This window comes from Sciurus carolinensis, chromosome 2, assembly GCF_902686445.1.
Source record: "Sciurus carolinensis chromosome 2, mSciCar1.2, whole genome shotgun sequence".
Classification (NCBI taxonomy): domain Eukaryota; kingdom Metazoa; phylum Chordata; class Mammalia; order Rodentia; family Sciuridae; genus Sciurus; species Sciurus carolinensis.
In genome coordinates this window covers 178,860,290-178,879,989 of record NC_062214.1, presented here as the reverse complement: position 1 = coordinate 178,879,989, position 19,700 = coordinate 178,860,290, and the positions used below count along the sequence as shown (strand labels likewise).

General features: G+C 32.7%; 1 protein-coding gene across 1 annotated transcript in view; it reads left to right on the top strand.

Annotated features, from left to right (window-relative positions):
* The window catches only part of Gtf2a1 (general transcription factor IIA subunit 1), a 36,813-nt gene extending 19,032 nt beyond the window's left edge, over positions 1–17,781 (top strand). The window contains exons 5-9 of the mRNA XM_047537064.1: positions 1,484–1,559; positions 3,012–3,145; positions 3,705–4,025; positions 8,922–9,011; positions 12,995–17,781. Coding sequence (XP_047393020.1) covers positions 1,484–1,559; positions 3,012–3,145; positions 3,705–4,025; positions 8,922–9,011; positions 12,995–13,102 — 729 coding nt within the window. The 3' untranslated portion in view covers positions 13,103–17,781. The remainder of the gene's footprint in view (positions 1–1,483; positions 1,560–3,011; positions 3,146–3,704; positions 4,026–8,921; positions 9,012–12,994) is intronic.
* The last annotated feature ends 1,919 nt before the right edge of the window (positions 17,782–19,700 follow it).

Below are 19,700 nucleotides of genomic sequence, written 5' to 3'. Positions count from 1 at the left end.
TTTTTTTAAATCTTGCTTGCCTGCTTGCTTATTTTATTTCCCTAAGCTTATCCAAATACAGGTGTTTGTAAAAATGTATAGGTTAAATTAAATGTACGAAGGTTTCATACCTTAAAGAAAATTGAAGGGGTACGGAAAAATAAAATACCTAAGTATAGTTACAGTGACATACATGAAAATAAATTGCAGAATAAAAAAAAATTAGGGAATGGCATAATTCTTTTGGAGGAAAACTAGAGGAGAAACAAAGTCTCTGGAAGCAATAAATCAGTTTAGCTTATTTTATTTTATTTTTTATTATTATTATTATTACTTTTTTGGTGCTGGGAATCGAACCCAGGGCCATGTGCTTACAAGGCGAGCACTCTACCGACTGAGCTATCTCCCCAGCCCCTAGCTTTTTTTTAATTTAAAAAATGTTAGAGTATAATCCCATCCATATTTTCATAACTTAAATGTTACATAGTAACTACATTTTAAAATATGGAAATTAAAGTTGATTTAAAATTTTGAGAGTTTTTTTGATATTAATCTGTTTAAAATTAATACATATTGAACATCCCTAATCTAAAAGTCTAAAATCCAAAGTGCTCCAAATTCTGAAAATTTTGAGTCTTGGCACAGTGTTACAAGGGGAAAATTTCATACCTGACTTAATATTATGGCTTGCAGTCAAAACCCAGACCCACTGAAGAAGTATAAAATTACCTTCAGTCTATGTGCATAAAGTTATATATGAAACAAATCTTTAAATTGGGTTTCAACCCCATGATGTGGCATTATGTATATGCAGGTACTTCCAAATCCAAAATATGCAAAGTCCCAAACACTCCAGTTTCTAAATATGAATATTAAACGTTAATATATGTGCTCATCCTTAACCTCAAACATAATGCCATATGTTCTTTTTTTTTACTCTGTGATAATATGGCATTGTAAAATAATTGCCAGCTGTACTTCATGGGAAGTCTTCAGATACAGTGTTTTCTGTGGATACTTGTTGATTGTAGACATTTTAGAAATTAAGAAACAAAAATACTTAAATTTTTACCTCAACTGTATTAATTGAAAATAAGGAATTGGGTGCAAGGAAGCAAAGAGTAGGAAAGAAAGGTGATAATGGACTGGTTATTTCATATATTGTAGAGCATAGTTAATGTGAGTTTTCCTAAAAATGTGAAGATTGAGTATGTGAAGGCTCAGTACCTTAAATATTAAAGATTGAAGAGGGAGGAAAAATAATACCTGTGAGACAAACAATACAGTGTTCTGTTTAATTTCTTGAAATAATTAGTAGGTTATTTAAGCTAAGATCTTTTTTTGCAACATTTTATCAAATGGGGTTTAGTCTTATTGTTAAAATTTCCATTTAGTGTGTACTAAACAAAATTTCATATATTACTAAAACATGCTAGAGATAAACTGAAATGCTTTTATGTACATCTGTAGTTTTGATATTTTCCCTTTGTTTTTATTTTTTCAGAGTGCTGCTGCTACAGCTGCTACCTTGGCACTGCCTGCAGGTGTGACTCCTGTTCAACAGATATTAACAAATTCAGGTAATTGGGAATAACAGAACCATTTTTAAATATAATTCAGAAAATTATACCATCTAGCCCTTGTGTTTTGTCTTCATTGAAAGACAATACTAATATTTCTTTTATCATTTGGTTTAGGTTGTTAAAATAATTTTGAGGGCTGTAACATACAACTGTAATCATTGTTGAGGATGCAATAGAGAAGATGAAAATTGCTCTTGAGCTTTTGATCCTGAATGAGAACCAACCCTATTATTGAAGAAGTATGGTTTATATAGAAATGCTTGTTTACTATTTTAATAAGCGTATTTATCTTGTCAGAGGAGTTAAACTTGACTCATTTGAACTAATTTATAATTTCAAAGTAAATCCTATATGGTATCTTAAGAGCAAATTCATTGCATGCTATTAGGCACAGTATCTCTCATTGATTGACAAAAAACCAATGTTTAGCATTTTGGTATATCAGTGTTTGAAAACTTAACCACATAGATTTTTTTTTTTAAGTTGTCGATGGACCTTTTTTATGTTTATTTATATGTTGTGCTGAGAATTGAACCCAGTGCCTCACACATGCTAAGCAAGTGCTCTACCACTGAGCTACAATCCCAGCCCCTACCCACATAGATTTTAAGTATTACATCTGTAATCTTGATTTTATTGCCTCATTTTATGGGCAGCAGGTGAAGACTGAGGATGTAACCCATGGGTGCTTTACCACTGTGCTACATCCCCATTCCTTTTTATTTTTGGAGACAGGGTCTTGCTAAGTTGCTGAGGCTGGCCTCAAACTTAGGATCCTCCTGTCTCAGCCTCCAGAGTCACTGGGAACTCAGGTGTGCACCACCCTACCTGTCTGACCCCAGCTTATTTTATTGCTTTTTTTTTGGTTGTCACTTCGTTAATTTCTAAATTTGCGAAGAAGAAATTAAGGGCTTGTCTTGTTACATATTTTATTAACATATAATATGTTTTTTATTTAATTCAAGATTCTGGGTCATCTAAATCAACCTATTGGAGGTGTTTAGTTCTTTGTGTATAAGCCAGTCACATTATTAGTTTTATGTGGAAATGATGACTGGTACAGCAAACTTTTTTTTTTGTTTCTTTAAAGTTTTAAAAATGAATAACCCTTGAAATGTCTTGTTTTACTTATTGCTTTATTGACTGTTAGCATGCAAACAAAGATAATTTAAGCCTAAATCAAGTCTCATAATCTGTTTTTAAAACCTTACTGAAAAATAGCTGAGTGAGGATAATAAATTTGGAAAATGAATCATTTTAAGCAATGTATCTGAACATGGAGGGAAGTTAGGGAAGGTATTAATTATAGTTTACTGTTAGACTTCTGATTTGATAATTCCTAGGTTTTTCAGTGGTTTGACATTTCTTTCTTTCTTTCTTTCTTTTTTTTTTTAATATATGGTCACTGCTAAAATGGTAACTTAGAATATGTGCTTTTTTTTGCTTTAGGCCAGCTTCTTCAGGTGGTCAGAGCAGCCAATGGTGCCCAGTATATCTTTCAGCCTCAGCAGTCAGTGGTTCTACAACAGCAGGTTATACCGCAAATGCAACCTGGTGGAGTACAAGCTCCTGTTATACAACAGGTAAAAGAATTTTAGTTAAGATCCCTGTGGGATTTCTTTTTCATCTTCCGTATGGATTCCTTGAGCAGGTCCCCTCCCTTTGCCCATGGTTTTTCTTTTTTTTTTTTATTAATTTTATTTTTGGTTGTTGATGAGCCTTTATTTTATTCATTTGTTTATATGTGGTGCTGAGAATCAAACCCAGTGCCTTACACATGCTGCGCAGGTGCTCAACCACTGAGCCACAACCTCGTCCCTGCCCATGGTTTTATATGTACAAATTCTTAGACTCAAGCAAATAAACTAATAACTTGGATAGTTCTTGGTTAGTGACTGGTATATGTACATTAAGTGCCCACTAAATGAAGCAATTAGCTTCAGCAAATCTTTTTCTTTCAGAAATTTAAATGGTACAGTAGAAATTTAGTGGTTCAGTACACTAAACATTGCTTTTGTACTTGGTTAGTTTTAACTGTGTGTGAGATATGGGCTATTCTGGTGATTCTTTAACATTTGAACTCATATCTTCCCTTTAACTAGTTCCTAATACGTTGTTTTTTTTTTTTTTTTTTTGCCTTAGGTTCTTGCCCCTCTTCCTGGAGGGATTTCACCACAGACTGGTGTTATCATCCAGCCTCAGCAGATCTTATTTACAGGAAATAAGACTCAAGTTATACCTACAACAGTGGCAGCACCCACACCAGCACAAGCACAGATAACTGCAGCTGGCCAGCAGCAACCACAGGCCCAGCCTGCTCAACAGCAAGCTCCATTGGTATTACAAGTTGATGGAACTGGGGATACGTCATCTGAAGAAGATGAAGACGAGGAAGAAGACTATGATGATGATGAAGAGGAGGATAAAGAGAAAGATGGAGCTGAAGATGGGCAGGTGGAAGAAGTAAGTCTCTTGTAAAGGACTTGAAAGGAGAGTCTAGTCAAATACTTTTGGTTTTTTTGGTGCCAAACTGACAAATTACATCCTATTTTTCCAGAGGCTGTTAGTTGCTGTAAACATAAAGACTTTAAAGACAAAGTTAGGTTCTTTTTTAATGTAGTTTTTAGATTGTTCTGGCTATATTTATCTTCATATAAAATATAATTGTTTGCTATAACTGGTAATAAATTTATGTATACCAAATTGTACTAATAAGGATAGTGGAGACTGCCATTAATTCTAATTCCTGGGCTTATGCATTTATAATGTGGCTTAAACATAGGACATTATAGGACAGATAGAATGTAGTCAGTCTTTTGCTTAAGTAATTTAATAGGAATGGTAACATTTGGGGAGAGAGGAAACAAGAAAAAACAAATATCAAATTGATTCAAAGCTATTTTTTGGTTTTGGACCATATTAGATACCAGTGTAATAACCTTTTCTGCTCTTTTAATGTCTTCTGTTTTAGAAACCTATAAATATATCTGCTTTCCCTGTTGTTCCAGTTTAGTTATTTGTGTCTATAATGATATTTGTCCCACATGGTTTTTTCTTGTTAATTGCCTTCCTCAGCCTAGGATGCAGTCTTTTTTATTTTAGTACATAGATTTTCTAAATTAGCTTAAGTATTTTTTAAAAGTTTTTTATTAAATATTGAATAAAAATGAATAAGAAATATTTTAAAATATAAATCTAAATTTTTCCACTATTGTATGTTTTCTGGGGATACGTATATAAATGTTTCTTTTAAATATTGTACATAGCATTAATTTGGTGGATCCCAAGGCATCTTCAGGTTCACAATAAAATGCCAAGTTGTACTGATCACACTCCTGCTTTTCAATACATAATTGTGTAGGTATCAACACATCTTCATCAATTCCTAATATTGTCAGGCTCCTTAATTTTTGCCAGTCTGGTAGGTAGAGAATTGTATCTTTTTTGGTTTTAGTTTTCATTTTCTTGATTTCTGAGTTTCAGCCTCTTTTTCATGTATTTTTTTTTTTTTATTTGTATTTTAACATGTGGAATCTTGTCTCCTGCCCATTTTTATTCCTTAAATTCTTTAGGTTTTTTGCATTGCTGGGATCAAACCCAGGACCTTTTGCATTATAAGCAAGCCCTCTACCAGTGAACTACACCCCTACCTCTTTATAGTTTTGATGCTTCCCTAATTGATATGTTCTTAATGTTTTCTTCTGTTTACTGGTAGTCTGGAAATACATAGAGCTTTTAATATTCATCATTGATACACCCACCTTCCAATTTTTTTTGTTTAATTCTAATAATGTCTGTGTACATTTTTTTGTGTGTTTTTTTGAGGATCATATCATTTGCCAAAAGTGGCAGTTTTTCTTGCCTTATTGGCTGTCTTCCAGAACAATATTTATCAGAAATGGTGACAGCAGATAACTCTGTCATGTTCTTAAACTTAAAAATAATTTTTCTTATGGTTTACTAGTAAGTATATTGTTTTGTTTTGTTTTTGGATACTCTATATATCAGATTAAGGATCTTCCTTTCTAAATGAAGAGCTTTGCTTATCTTTGTTTTTTAAGACTATGAATGTTATATTTTTTTAAAACATTTTCTGAAGCTGTTAGATAATTAATTGTACAGCTTCTCTCCCTTAGTCATTCATTGTTCATGATATTCATTAATGGTTTGTTTGCAAACCATTGTTGCATTCCTGGGATACCAAAACTTGATTGTTAGTGTATTACCTTTTTTATGAATTGTTGAATTAATTTTGTTCATGACTTCTGCATGTATATTCATGATAACTGTCTTGTGATTCTGCATTCTCATGCTTTTCTCCCTAGGTCTTCACGTTAGTTGTAGGTAGCCTTTTAAAATAAATCTTGAGAAGTGTGCCCACTACTTGAAATATTTTTTTCTTTTTTAAAGACTCTATCTAATTCTTCTGTGAATATTTGTTAAAACATGTTGCTAAAAATGTCTGGGCCTGTTAATCTCCTTAGTTTTGATCAAGTATTCTGTTTCTGTTTCTTTTTTAGATAATCTTAGTAAAATATATTTTTCTAGGATTTTTTATATATTTGTCAGCATTTCCAAATGGATGATAATAATATTAATCACATTATCTTTTTAATGCCAGAATCATTTGTAGTCATCTTTTTTCTTGCTCAAGTATTTGTTCCTTCTTGTTCTTTTTTCTTACTCTGTCCTGTCTTGTCAGAAGTGTGATTTCATTAGTGTTTTAAAAGAATCAGCTTTTAGCTTTATTCTTTCTAAATTTTTTTCCTACTTTGTAAATTTCTATTCTGACTTAACTTTTGTAGAGAAAGTGGTCTGTGTGATTTATGAATCCTTAGATATATTGATTGAGACTTGTTAGGGGTCAGTTTTTAAATACGCTATGTATTTGAAAAGCGTGTATTTGCTGCAGTTGTTTGGAACTGTGTTCTATATATGTCTGTTAGATTTAGATTGTCACTAGGTTTGTTCAGATATTCTGTATCCTTATTAGTATTTATTGTCTGCTTGATACATTATTGATTACTGAATGAAACATGTTCTCTCCTACTATGATAATGGATTTTTTTCTCTAGTTTTTCTGTCACTTTTTATATCTTGAGCCTAAAAATGGGTACATATAAGCTTAAAATTTTATTTTACTAGTGACTTGAATAATTACCTAGTGTTCTTATCACTAGTGGTTTTTATTTATGCTAAAGTTTGTGTGATATTAATAGAGTCATACCGACTTTATTTTGATTAGAATTTACCTGATACTTTGTTCTTTCACTTCCAAACTTTTGGGATCTGCACACTTTAGGTGTATCTTTTATTAGAGAAATATTGATATTTATGCCATTAGATTACATGAGCAAGGACTATTCAGTAAGGGGAAAAATAGTTTTTTCAATAAATGATCCTGGAACAGCTGACTATCTACATACAAAGTACAAAGTTTGCTCCCTGCCTCATACCCTATACAGAAATTAACTCAAAATGGATCGGAGATCTAAATCTAAGGGCTAAAATTATAAAATTCTCAGTAGAAAACATGGATAAATCTTCATAACTTTAGATTTGGTAATGCTTTCTTAGATGTGACACTAAAAGTGATTAAAGAAAATGACTTTGGAGATTAAATCTTGTGTAGCAAAGGATAATATCAAGAAAGTAAAAGTACAGTACACCAAAAGAAAGAAAATATTTGCAAAATCATGTATCTGATAAAGGTCTAATGTTCAAAATACAAAGAATTCTTAGTTCAACAACAAAAGACAACCAATTAAAAAATGGCAGTTATTTAGACAGACATTTTTCCAGAGATGATGTATAAATAGCCCATGAGTACATGAAAAAATGTTGAACATCAGTTAGTTGTTAAATGTAAATCAAAACCACAGTAGGTACCATCTTGCACATACTAGATTATAATCTAAAAGGAAAATAAGTAAATGTCAGTGAAGATGTGGAGAAATTGTAAGCCTTGTGTGTTGCTGGTGGGAATGTAACATCATGTAGTTTGCATGGAAAACAGTTTGGTGATTCCTCAATAAGTTAAGCATAGAATTAATCATACGCTCTAGCAGTTTGACTCTAAAGTATTTGCAGAAGTGTGTTAAACAGGTATTCAAACAAAATCTTGTACATGAATGTTTATAGCAGCACTCTCCATGATATTCCAAACAGTATAAACAACTCAGATGTCTTCCAGCTGATGAATGGTCAAATAAAATATGGTATATTCAGAAAGTGGAATAGAATTTAACCATAAAAAGGAATACAATACTGATATGTGGTACAACATGGATGCACCTTAAAACAACACTGAGTGAAAAAAGGCAAGCACAAAAGGCCACATACTATATAATTTCATTTATATGAAATGTCCAGAATAGGCAAATGTATAAAGTCAGAAAGATTGGTTATTGCCAGGGGACAGAAGGAAATAGTGAGTGACTACTTAATGAGTAAGAGTGATGAGGTGTTCTGGAACTATGTAGTTGTGATGGTTAATCTGTGAATGCTGTTAGTGCTCCTGAATTGTACCCTTCAAAGGGTTAAAATAATTTATTATGTGAAATTTACCTAAAATGTTTTTTCATTTTGCACTGATGCCTATTTAAATTAGAATATATGTCTATACATAGCTTTATATGACAACCTCTTGATTCTTTTCTACTTCTATTTTGTTCTTTTTATTTATTAGAAATTTATATCATATTTTTCATCTCTGCCTCAGTTGAGATAAGTATAATGTAGTTGGTCATTTTATGCTCTAGTTGTGTTTTATTTTGGCCCTTTGTTCTCTTTGGTACTGATGTTTTTTAACCCATCTTGAAAAAAACCCCAAAGAATCTTTATTGTACTTCATGCTTCCACCATAACCATTATAATGGTAGACAGTGCTGGTTTGTATTCAGGATCCTAGTCCTTAATGTCCCAAGTCAGAGGGCTAGCCTATTAAATTGTCCTCCTTTCCTCCTCCAGTTTCACTGTTTTCACTTCGCTGGTATATAGTACCATTATGTCGTATTTTCTTAGTTTCATTTCTAGGCATTTTAAACAGTTATTATGAACTGTCTTCTCATGCTGTTCCTCAAGAATAAAGGAAATAAAGTTGAATGTTTCTTCAGATTTGCAAGTAGTATAACTTAACTGTTTTAATTGTATTTAATTTCTTGCTAAAATTTCATTCACATTGACAAACTCTTAAATAACCATAATACTACATTTATGGTGTATTACATTCATGGTGTATATAAGTATTTGGCATTTGATTCTTGAAACATGTCAAAGTCATTTCTTTTCATTGAATATCTGATGGATCTTCTATAATAATACATGGGATGTATTTATAAATCCTTCTTTTATTTATAGGAGCCCCTCAATAGTGAAGATGATGTGAGTGATGAGGAAGGACAGGAACTCTTTGACACAGAAAATGTTGTTGTATGCCAATATGATAAGGTAAAGATTCATCCTCATATCACTGACATTTTCAATTTCTTTTCTAAACCATCCTGTCTGCCTCATGGAAATGTTTGAGCACCTGATTGATACCTCTTTTATTCTTTATAAGCAATGTGAAAACATTGTTACAGTTTCATAGATTATTTTAATAGAACAAAAGAACTATTATCTGCTTTACATTTGAAAAATAATGAAATAGAGGCTTGATCTTTTTTTCTATTAAGACTGTCTTTCAACTTGTAAACAAAGCTATTTTGAGGTTGTTCCTTTAATAGTGACTAACAATGAGATAATCTGGTGTTTCATTAACTTACAGTACCTCAAAACTAAAAGGAGTTAATTGAATTTCTGTAACTTTTTTTTTATTACTAAGAAGACTCAGATAATAAACAGGACTGCATAATTAGCAGAAGTTTTACTGAAAGTCATTTAAAAATTTTATTTAGCTTTGCTGTGCCTTGATAATATTAAGGAATTTTTAAACTAAGTTCTGTGAGAATTTGCTATTTTTCTTCATTCTTAATTCTTAAATTGGGTGCCCTTTCCAAGTATTTTTTAATAGTTAACTGGTACTGTTACGATTTTTAATAATCAAGACATTTACATTGGAATCAAATTTGTTTTTTTCTGATAATAAATTTGTAATACATCCACATATTACATGGCATTTAGAAGTTTGTTTTAGCAGAGGTCTTTACCAAATGCTGAAAACTCTTAACAGAAGCAGTTGAATTTTGTTTGTAACCATTGATTTATTGAGTACCTTAAAGTCCTAGATGCTGTTCTGGGCACTTGGAACTATAGTCATGGTCATGTAAAACTTGTGCCCTGATGGACTTTGCTTAATGGATGAAGGAAATCTTAAATTTATGTGGATTTTATTGAAATGTAGCTGTGCTTATTGTCAGCAGGTCTATAGGGAGAATGCCAAGACATTAGATTTTTTTTCCTAATAAAAAGATAGTCCAGTGATGTTTATAGAATAAAATATTGAGGTTTTTGAGAGTTTCATAGCATATGCTTTGTACATTATGACTTCTAGGTGAGTGTTCTTAATGTCCTATACCATGAACACGATATCAAATTTAATTTTCCACTTAACACACATATATGCAATATGGGGTTAAATTAGTGAATACCAATAAACTTTATCATCAGGAAGTCTCAAGGGAACTGCTTGTAGCCAAATTACCCCAAACAATTTAATGATAATAGGATGTTATTTTATTAGGCAAGAGAGAGAGAACCTTTACCTTAGCCTGCTTGTACAAGAACATACTGCTAAGTATTTTTCTATTATAAGATTGCACTCCATTTATGTATGATCTATCAAAATGTATAAATGCATTCTATTGTCATGTACAACAAATTGGAACAAATAAAAAATAATTAAAAAAACCAAAAAGAATGGTTGTATTCTTTAATGATCTGCATACTTATTTTAAAAGTTAAAATTGGTTTGTTTTGCTCCCAGTTACATTAATGTTTTAAGCTAATAAATTGAAAATGTCTTTAAATAATAATTATTCACAGTTTTAACATTTTTAAAGGTCTGATTTTAAGAATTAGATTGAAGGAGTGGAGATTAGCCAACAGTAAGTGGTTCTGTGATTGGTTAAAATGAGATTGAATGTGATTTGAGCCTACTCGAATTTTAGGAATTTTGTTTGGACACCTATACTTTAGAATTTCAGCAATGAGTTACTTGTAGAAGACATCATATTATATTGCTAGTCAAATCAGAATGTTAGTAAAATGCTAATAATGTGACAGAGTTCTCAAGTGTAACTAGATAAGGACTGTTAGAACATTTGGTGAAAATGCTGCAGTGTAGAGACTTCAGCCTTTTTAAGACATTCCTTTATGAAGGACTGTGATCAATAAATGAATTGCTTTTTAAATTGTACTTTGTACTTTTGTTCAAGAAAAATGTTTACGATTTATTAACCAATACGACTTCAGTTCTGAGTTTATGGACTACTGTCTGACCCATGAAACTTTTCTACTTTTGATTTTTGCAAGTTGATGTTCAGCAAAATGCAGCATGTGCTTGGTCTGTGAAATTCTTATTTTATGGCTCCTCACCTCTTGTTTTTCTTGTATATAATCTCTCTTTTAGGTTACAGTCTCTCAGTTCATGCTGGAAATAAATTTGTAAACCCATTTTACAGATGATTAGTACTCTAGAGAATCAGAAGGGGAGTCAGGTCTTTGCATTCAGCAAATTCTTACTGAGTGCAGGAACTTGAGATACACTAATGAACAAAAATTCCTTGTCATTGGGAAACTTGGTGTAGTAGAGGTAGAGAATTGCTAAAACCTAATAAATAAATTAGTGTGGCATATTAGAAATTAATATTTGCTACAGAAAAATGCAGAGAACAGATAAGGGGACAAGTTTCAGGTTTAATTACATTTAGTCATAGTAAGTAGAACCTTTTGAGAAGATGATATTTCTGAGCAAAGAGTTGAAGAGAATTAATTACTCTGCCATTATCTGGTGTCAGAGCCTGCTTGTCTGTCCAGAGCAGCAGGAATGCCAGTGTGGTAAGACTCAAGTGGGGAGGGACAAGAATAGACTAGGAGAGACAGATTGCATGTTCTTTGTAAGGATTATGGGCTTGTATTCTAAGTGTATGGGGGAGATATTGGAAGGTTTCAAAGGGTGTAATCTGATTTAATTTTAAAAGAATTGTTTTGCCTTCTTTTTTGAGGATAGAGTGTAGGGAGGAAGGAAAGGTTGAACAAGGAGACTATTTAGGAGAAATATTGTAATAATCTAAGTGAAAGGTAATGGTGACTTAAGACTATGCTGGTAGTATGAAAGTTGGTGAGAATTAGGGGATCTTGGGTTTTTTTTTTAAAGAGTCAACAGGATTTCCTGGAATAAAGTGACTCTAAAATTGATGAGTAACTGGAAAAAAAGGATGACGAGCAGGTTTAGGAGACGAGAAATAGTTTGGGATGTTAAATCTCTTTGTCTATCAGACATTCAGGTTATCCACTGTAATATGTTAGATTTAATGTTTACATTGTTTAGATTAGAGCTATAATCAACCATTTAATATAAGAGTCTCTGCCCTCTTGGCTCTTTTAACTTTATTGCTTTTTTTTTAAACTGGAATTGAACCTCCCAGGGGTGCTTTACCATTGAACTGCATCCCCAGTCCTTTTTATTTTTTTTATATTTCAATATTGATTTGCTGAGGCTGGCCCCAAACTTGGAATCCTTTAGTCTCAGCCTCCCATGTTGCTGGGATCATAGGAATGTGCCACTATGCCCATCTGTTTTGCTGTTTTAGTAAAACAAGTTGGATTCCAGAGGAGGAGCGTGAGTGATTTTCAAATATATGAAAGCTTATTTGTTTTTTAAGTCTCAAAAGGCAGAACTAGGAAGCTGATTTCAGTAGGTGGTAAAATACAAAAGACTTTAGAGAGAGCTGTCCCAGAAAATAATGATTTATTTTGGAAATCTTTGCTCCCTACTTCTGATCACATACAAGCAGACACTGAATAACCATTTCCCACTTACACCATAGAGAATGTTTGTACTGGGAGGTTAGTTCATGAACTTTAGAATTGGAATCTCAGAAAATATCTGTACCTGGTAAGCATTTCTGCATTATTATATAAAAAGTTGATATTAGGTCTTCAGAACACTAAGAAGTTTCATTTTTAAAAGTTTCATTATAAAAAAATCAAACCATAATTGTATATTTACAAATAATTATTAACTATAGTGAACCAGTAGTAAGAACTATAAAATAATAACTATTTACGGATACATTAATTTTTCTAAAACCACCTAGTAAGTTTTTTTGTTGTTTTATAGGGGAGTGTCAAACTATTATGAAACCAAATTGCAAATAGGAACATTGAATGAGGCAGAGAGATGTGGTTTTTTTGTGACTGGGCTTTTTCTTTATTTTTCTGTTTTCTGATTGTGTCTCTTACATTCATTTAATTTCATTTTTATTTAGATACACAGAAGTAAAAACAAATGGAAATTTCATCTCAAGGATGGCATTATGAATCTTAATGGAAGAGATTATATATTTTCCAAAGCCATTGGTGATGCAGAATGGTGAAGAGTTGCTTCTTTCTTTTATAAATAAAAGAAACTTTAAAAAAAAATTTAAAGTGGACGGTTTGAAACTTGGGACAAACACCAACCAAAACTTCACTTCTGCATGTCAGAAAAGTGCAGTAGAAGCAAAGCTACTGGAACAAAGATAGACCTTGACAACATAGACACTACTTCTAACTGGCAAGCCATGGAACTGTAGCACCTGGGGTTGTTGGGGTGGGGGTTGGGGTTTTGTGTAGGAAAACCATAATTGTCAATTTTAAATACAGGAACTTGCCACTGGTAATTAGCATGTAAAGCTTTGTCTATATTCCTTCCTCCAATTTGGGCTCAATCAGAAGATTCTTGTTGGAATGAACTGAAGAAACTTCCCTTTTGATAGATTGAACTGAAACTGCTTATTGTATGTGGTTATATTTGGTAAAAATTGCGTGTGAGCTTTTTACAAAAGGGTAAGAATTATGGTGTTGAATTTTAATTCACTTGTATAAGAGAACAATTTAAAACTCTCATAATAGGTCTTAAATATTTTTACTTGTTATTCTCCCTCAGTAATATATAACTCTTCCTTCCCTGCTTTATGAAACATCTAAGATACAAAGGAAGTAATCAGTAATCACAGTTTGGAGACAAAATTGACCCAGGAATGGATATTTATTTTAATTAGGTTTTCATACTTATTAAATGTATTTAAAGACTTGGGTCTTATCTGAATTGAAATGACAACTTCAATTTCCTTACAGAAAAACTAACACTTTAAAAAGAAATTCCAAATTGGCTCCTCAGGAACACATTTTTATTTCACAAAGGTACCATCTAGCTAAAATTGTATATATGTGGGTATATGAAGATTTTTCTTGTTGGGCTGAAGTGTGTGCTTATAAATGCGTTTAGTCTTTAAGGTAAACATTCAGATAACATTCTGTATATTGAATGAAACATAAAGGGCAGGTGGTGAGGACCTGGATTTTTATTAAACATTTTAGTAATTATAAAAGTTTCTTGTGTTTACTAGTAAAGAATTTAAAAACCTATTATTTTATTTGAACAAATTTTTTAAAAGCAACTTTGTAATTTGAGGGGGAAATTGGGGGGGGTGTTGAGGGAGGTGGGCAACTAATAAGTACATATTTACCTCTCTTGCATTGGTTGGCCTAGAAGGGCCATTGATAATATAGACTTGGGCTCCAGTTTGCACATTGGAAAGAAAGCGTAGAATTTGACTTGTATATTAAAAATAATAGAACTTTAATATGTATATTAAGAATGCATAGCTCTGTATCTCTGTTAGGGGCTCTAAAGAACAATATGGCACTGCCATCTGTGTGAATCAGCTGCCTGGGAGACCTGCAGGAATATTCACCTTCACTTTTGTGTTCTAATAATTCAACTTTTCATGGTTTTTCTTGACAAAATTCACGTGTTTAAGTTACTGGTATATTGATTTTGTTGTTGTTGTCTTCCTTTGTCGTCTTCCTTTCATTTGCCTTTGTCTTCAGAAGTAACAGATGAATACTTTAAAGTACTTTACAAAGGAGAAAACTGTGAGCTATTATAGTGTTTATTTTTTTTTTAAACATATCTTTAAATTTCTCAAAAAGGTTAACTTTTTTTTTTTTTTTTTTTGCATACTTCTCACCCCGCTTCCAACTTGGTCTCATTTAACTTGTGTTCTGAAATTTGGTATAAATGGTGATGTCTAGCATGCTAGTAGTTAGGTTTTATTTAGATGCCATGACTGGTAATAGTGTTTGTATTTTGACCATTAATTTAGCTTTTTGAGGGGAAATTTGTTTACCCCACAACTCTCAAAGCACACACAGGTTTTTTATTTTATTTTATTTTTAATTATTAAGACTAGAAGGGAGGGAGTAAAATCACAGAAGTCCTGTTCAGTTATCCTTTTCAGTATAGTTACTAGTAGGCTTATGTTTACTTAATGAAGAAGTCAACGACCTGAACTACCTATAAAAGTTTAGCAGTGCTGCAGTGTTGCTTTACGTTAAACTCTTTGACTTATCTAGTAGTCCTTACACTACTGAAACTTTGATTACTATATGATGTTCAGCTCATGCCTTGGGCCCTCTGTTGACAAACATTCATATTCATAGTAGTATTGTATACTGGCCTATTTTTATAACTATATTTGCAAACATGAACAACCACTGCTTTCAGAGTGACTCACTAGGGTTATTTTGAAGCAGGAAATAACCATTTGTATTTGCACCTGTGTATTGCATATGAATTATGACATACTTGGAAAATGCTTTTCTTTTACCTGTGAAAATTCTGAAAGCTGGTCCAAACAACACTGCATACCAAATTGTGCTCTTATGTATTATTGCATCATATTCCTTTTTAATTAAAATAGCTTGCTTTATTTTTTATTATAGTGGCTTTTTTCCATATGAATGTCACTTGCTTTGAAATTTTAATCATGCTTTTAACATATTTAACCAATCATTTCATTAGGTTCCATTAAAATGTCATTCCTTTGAACAGGCAAGGGATTCCCACTTTCAGAATTTTAAAATGAAAGCATGTTTATCCAAAGGGGAAAAATCGATCAGACTTTCATAATAACCATTGCTTATTCACAAGAGAATTTGTTTAGATTTGCACAGATGGTGATGATGGCACCTTTTACTCAAGAACAAAAGTAATAGTGCTAAGGAAAATTTACACAAAATCACTGAAGTGTGGAAATATGCCTTTCAGCATATGAGCTCTTGTTGGGTGGTCGTTTGTATGATCTGGCTACTTGAATGCCTGATAGCACATTTAATTTCTGTAGAGCACCGCATGTGGCTAAAACAACTCTTCAATGTGCAATTCATTTCTAGAGTAACATATCTGTTATATGAGGGGGAATCTTTATATAAGCTTTTATATTTTTTGAGATGTTCACATTTCTGTTAATTAAATGTCATCATAATTTGCACTGTTGGCTTTTTAAAAATCAAAGCCACTCATGTTCTATGATTGCAACAAGAGTTGAGCATTGTGTCTAGTGATGAAAATGTGTTCTTGATAAGCAAAATAGATCCTGGTTTTAGAAAATATGAAAATATAATAGCTTTTGTATAAAGGTTTTCTTTTGCTATAGTGAAAGTCAAGGATTTTTTTCCTTGCTCTTATGGAGAAGTAAAAAGAATTGTCTCCCTCTAAGAGTAATTTTTTTATTATCATAGCAATAATTCACTATTATTATTAGGGGGTAAATATGCCTTGTATAGGAAAACACAATCTCTTCTTGGGAGTTCCCTTTATAACTTTAGCTTTTTCTTTCACTTGAGAAAATTCCTATATTTCAGATTATTTCACCTTGAGCTTTTTTGAGCTTTTGTGCAATGTAATATTTTATTGATCTGTCTTTGTACATTTTCATTTCATAATGTCTGTCTCCCACCTATCTGTCTGAATCAGCTATAGCAAATTTTGAATTTGTTGGTTAAAAAGTAGTTTTATATGTTTCCTCATGGGTTTGTGTTAGTTTTGCATTTTAATGTTCTATTTTGCTAAATTACTCTGAAGTTTATACTCTTCCCTTTTGAATCCTGCCTTAGTGTACCGTTATTTTTCTGTGGTTTAAGAAGAACACATCAAACTATTTTTTTTTTTATTTTGACGAACAAGCTATGTTCCTTCTCTTCTAGAGGAAGAATTATATTGTGTTACTAACTACTCTTTCCTTCAGTCAGATTTCCTTAAATCAGTCCAGTATACACAGGGCTACAACTTGGGGGTAGGAGCTAATCTTTTTGCTGTTCTGAGCTACTATTGTCAACTGCTGTTGTACATACTGTTATGTGTAAGGGCGTAAATATATTTATTATGTTTGTAAAATTCATTCTGTACAATTGCAGATCAAGGTTGCTCTTCTGTGATATATGGGATATTATGTTTTAAAGACCATCTTGGAATACAATTAGAGAACTTAGTATTTTCATGTACTAAGACCTATTTTAAGTTTAATATTTTACCTTTGCAAAAACTTTAATTAAAGATGTTATTTAAAAAAGTAATGTTGCTTGCTTTGCTTCCTAGTCTATGACATTGTTATATAGATTACTGAATGCAATTATACAGATTAAAAAGGAAAATGCTTTACCTTGTTAATGAGGATAAGTTTAACAAAAATAAGGGTGTCATGAAATTCTGCACCTTTAAGATAAGTTGGTTTGGATGTCAGTCTGGATTATTAAACTACTACAAATTCTTAATAGCTTTTTTAAAGTTGTATTTTCCAGGCACACAGGAATTTAGGTTGGACTCACTTCCCACCAACTAAATGTAACTTTAATATTATTAACATTGTATTAAATGAGTGTTTCTACTCCAAATCATAAATTACCTAGGATAAAATTATTTAAAGACACTATTGTTCTCCTATTTCTTTGTCTAACCAAATCTTTTTCTCTTAGTTCAGAGTTTGTAAATATTGCTTATTAGGAAAATTGGATTATTGAGGTTTGTATTACATATTGAATATATTTTGTGTTATTTTAGATGGTATTAAATAATTAGCAGGTATTTTCATTTTATAGCTAATTCAAATGAATCATTAAGAGCTTGCCTTTTTGTAATTTTTTTATCCTGTTACAGACTACTTTATCTAGGAAACATGCAAATTTTAACTATTAAAATCATAATAAAGATATTTTATTTATTGCAAGCAAATCTTGTATTTTGCAATTTAATTCAAACTTCCTACATTGATGAATATCTGAATCTTTTTGGCCTCAATTTCTCCATCTGTAAAATGAGAAGAAGATTTTAAGGATAAAGCTCTTAGAATGGTGCTTGATACATAGCACTTGTGTCAATTATTTCCTCCATTTTGTAATTATTTGTGTAATTTTAAACGACTTAGCGCTAAGACTTTTTTAAATGGTCAGAATAGCAACAGATAATCTGTGATCTGGTAAGAAAGGCAGTGAAAGATTTGGTTGCAACCAAACAAATTAATCCTAGAAGTGATTTGATGGAGCAAATGCATCTGGCCACAGCAGACAGTGTCAGAGGGAAGAAAAGTGAGTGGTGGGTGTAGAAGAGGGATAATGTAACAATGGGAAGCCTTTATGCTTTTTTTTAAATTAAAAAAATAGAGTACTATTTATGTGGCAATGAGCCACCATTAGTATTGAGTTAGTGTGAACTAAAACATTACTAGGCTGTGTGATGTGTACCTAATGTCATTTTCACGTTCTTAAAGTCCCCTATAGAATTCTACCACCCACAACCAAGGGACTGTGTGTCAAGAGTTCTTGTTCTCAAAGGGAGGGCATTGAAAATGGGAGGAGGTGATGAAAAGACTTATAGACACAGCTTTCAGTGGACCAGAAAGACGTGTTTTGTGTTGGGAACCATATGTGAACTGTGTATGAACTGGGCAATGTTCTAGCTATTAAGGTGGGAAGCTGCTCTTTGGGGAACTCCTGGGTGAAATTCCCCAGCTGGAGAAAGCCCAAATCATGCTGGTACCCTGACCTAGCTCACAAACAGCCTCTTGGAGATGGGTGGAAAGAGCATAACCTGCCAAGTACCAAGCAACCTCTACCCAAGATCCTCTGCTACCCTGAAACCTTACACCTACTGATCCCCTTTGATCCTACCACTATAAATAAAGCAAGTGGGGCTTTTTCTTTGTTAGAAGCCAGATTCCTCTGGTCAGTTCAACTGGTCATTTCCCTGCTGTGAAAATATATAGTTCTTGCCTTTTGTCTTTTTTCTTGATATATTATTTTCATAGCTTTTATTTTGCAACCAGCCCATCCCTCTGCCAGGTACCTACTCCCTTGCTCATGGTGGGATGTGAGGGGTAGTTTTGAAAACCTGATTTTGATAAGGGAAGGGAACATATACTAAGAATAAATATTTCTTCAGTGCCATATTTTTGCCTGTTTTTTAAATTCTCACAATAGCCTTGAGGATCATTATTTTTTATCTTCATTTTACAGATGAGTTGACTAACATTTTATGGAAGCCACATCATTTGCCTAAGATCGCATGGCAAGAAGCGTGGGCAGGTGGTCAGAGTGAGGTCAAGATCCTTCATCTCTAGCATAGTTGGGGTGAAATAGGTCTCTCCACCACCTCAGTTTTCAGGAACAAACGGTTTCCTCATTAGCTGGACCTGTTGATAAGAGGCCATGGTCTGCCTGCAGCCTGGTCTTGATTTCTGATCAGTGGAAGTGCTCTGAGGACACGTTTGCACTTTTCACCATATTCTCGTCTCTGAAAAGACAGGGAGATAATACCATGGGGATCACTGCCACTCTTGAGTTGTTCTGTGCTGAGTTGGAAACCAGCAAAGGTCATTTATGGGTTTTCCTCTTCTTAATACTTAAATGAGTTAAAGGAAGAGTATGCTTACAGGAGAAAAACAATATTTTTACTTGCCTAAAGGAGAGTCATCTACACTCAGCTCATGTCAGTTCTCTTTTAAGTTTTTTTTTTTTTCCCCAAGAAAGCTTCCTAATGCAATTGAAGTACCCTGGTTTCTGAAGCTTTCTCACAAGGATGCGGCAGGAATATAGAAACCTAGAGGCAAATGTCCTATAGTTATTAAGATCTGTTTAAGCCCCCTAAATTCGTGT